The sequence below is a fragment of the Penaeus monodon genome, chromosome 25, assembly GCF_015228065.2.
Source record: "Penaeus monodon isolate SGIC_2016 chromosome 25, NSTDA_Pmon_1, whole genome shotgun sequence".
In the NCBI taxonomy this organism is placed as follows: Eukaryota; Metazoa; Arthropoda; class Malacostraca; order Decapoda; family Penaeidae; genus Penaeus; species Penaeus monodon.
In genome coordinates, this window is record NC_051410.1 from 14,360,798 (window position 1) to 14,362,057 (window position 1,260).

At 32.0% G+C, this 1,260-nt stretch overlaps 1 protein-coding gene across 1 annotated transcript in view; it reads left to right on the forward strand.

Moving 5' to 3' along the window:
* Window positions 1-1,260, forward strand: part of LOC119589060 (39S ribosomal protein L39, mitochondrial-like) — a 35,328-nt gene that overhangs the window by 7,404 nt on the left and 26,664 nt on the right. The window contains exons 5-7 of the mRNA XM_037937637.1: window positions 9-70; window positions 254-413; window positions 680-852. Of these exons, the coding sequence (XP_037793565.1) occupies window positions 9-70; window positions 254-413; window positions 680-852 (395 nt within the window). The remainder of the gene's footprint in view (window positions 1-8; window positions 71-253; window positions 414-679; window positions 853-1,260) is intronic.

Consider the following 1,260-nt stretch of genomic DNA (forward strand, 5'->3'; position numbering starts at 1 on the left):
ATTCACAGTGCGAAGTGGGAGCTTTGTATATGATGTTAACTTGAAGATCCCCAGTTGGGAACCAACCAAGGTAACCATTACTGTGGATGCATTTTTTCTTTATATTGTAGTTGAATAAGGAGAAATGGAGAAATCTGTTGTGATTCTATGTATATTATATATGTGTATTTTAAGTACTGACTCAGTAGTGTGGAATAGTCATAGTTTAAATGTAATTAACCTAAAATATAATTCAGATGTTTGTTTTTTTCAGGATGAGTTACGTTCTTTGTCAGCAGAAATGGTGAAGCTTGGTATGGCTGGTCATCGATTTGAGAGACTTGAAGTGGATGCTAGTTTGGCCCTAAAAATATTTGCTGATAATCAGTATAAGAAGCGACAAGTTCCTTTTATTGCAGCCCAAAGTTCTTCTGGTAATTTTTATAGCTCTATGGAGTGACACTATTGTTGAAAATGTGCAGATAATTATTGGAGAGAGAAGAGGTAGATGGGGAAAAGTAAAATAAAAATAATCTGATATACGCAAGTCAGAAAGTTAGACTTTACAACTTGTACCATTAGGGTCTTCTTTTGAAGATTTTGCTTTAAAGCTGTTAGCATTGCACATTTAGACAAATAAATGTAAACTTTTCATATTGAAAATTCAGTTTTAATATTTATGTAAAATATATTTCTACAGGTAACAGTGTGGTCGTTTATAAAATGGGAAACTTTGTAGACATAAGTTGTGGACCAATGATTAGCAATACCAGCCATCTTGGGAAAGTCTCCATTGTTGGTGTTCATCCAATTCAGACTGAGGAAGGACAGCTCTTCAGAATACAAGGTGTTGCTCTTCCCAAAGGCATAATGGTGGGTATTTGCATAATAAGAGTGATAGCAAAAATCTTGATGCTCTATGTTTTGTCTCTTTGATGTTCTAGTTTCTGTTAGGTATACATATCTATGAGGTTGCAGAAGGTGAATAGGTTGAATTCCATAGGTTTTGAGGAATTATTTCATGTGTGTACCATGCAGTAATTTTTAGAAATATGCATTTATTTCTCATTGATTTCTCAGTAAGATAGATTGTAAGATAATATATTAAGTAATTCATATTGCTTTTTGGAAAATTTAATTCTTAGATAAATCTTTTTCATTATGTAAAAAGCAGATGTAAAACAAATAAGTAGTAGCTATATAAAGTTTGCCTTAATTACATTTACAGATGTTTTATGCTCTTTCTCATAATAAATAATGAAATCTTTTGATGACTGATGA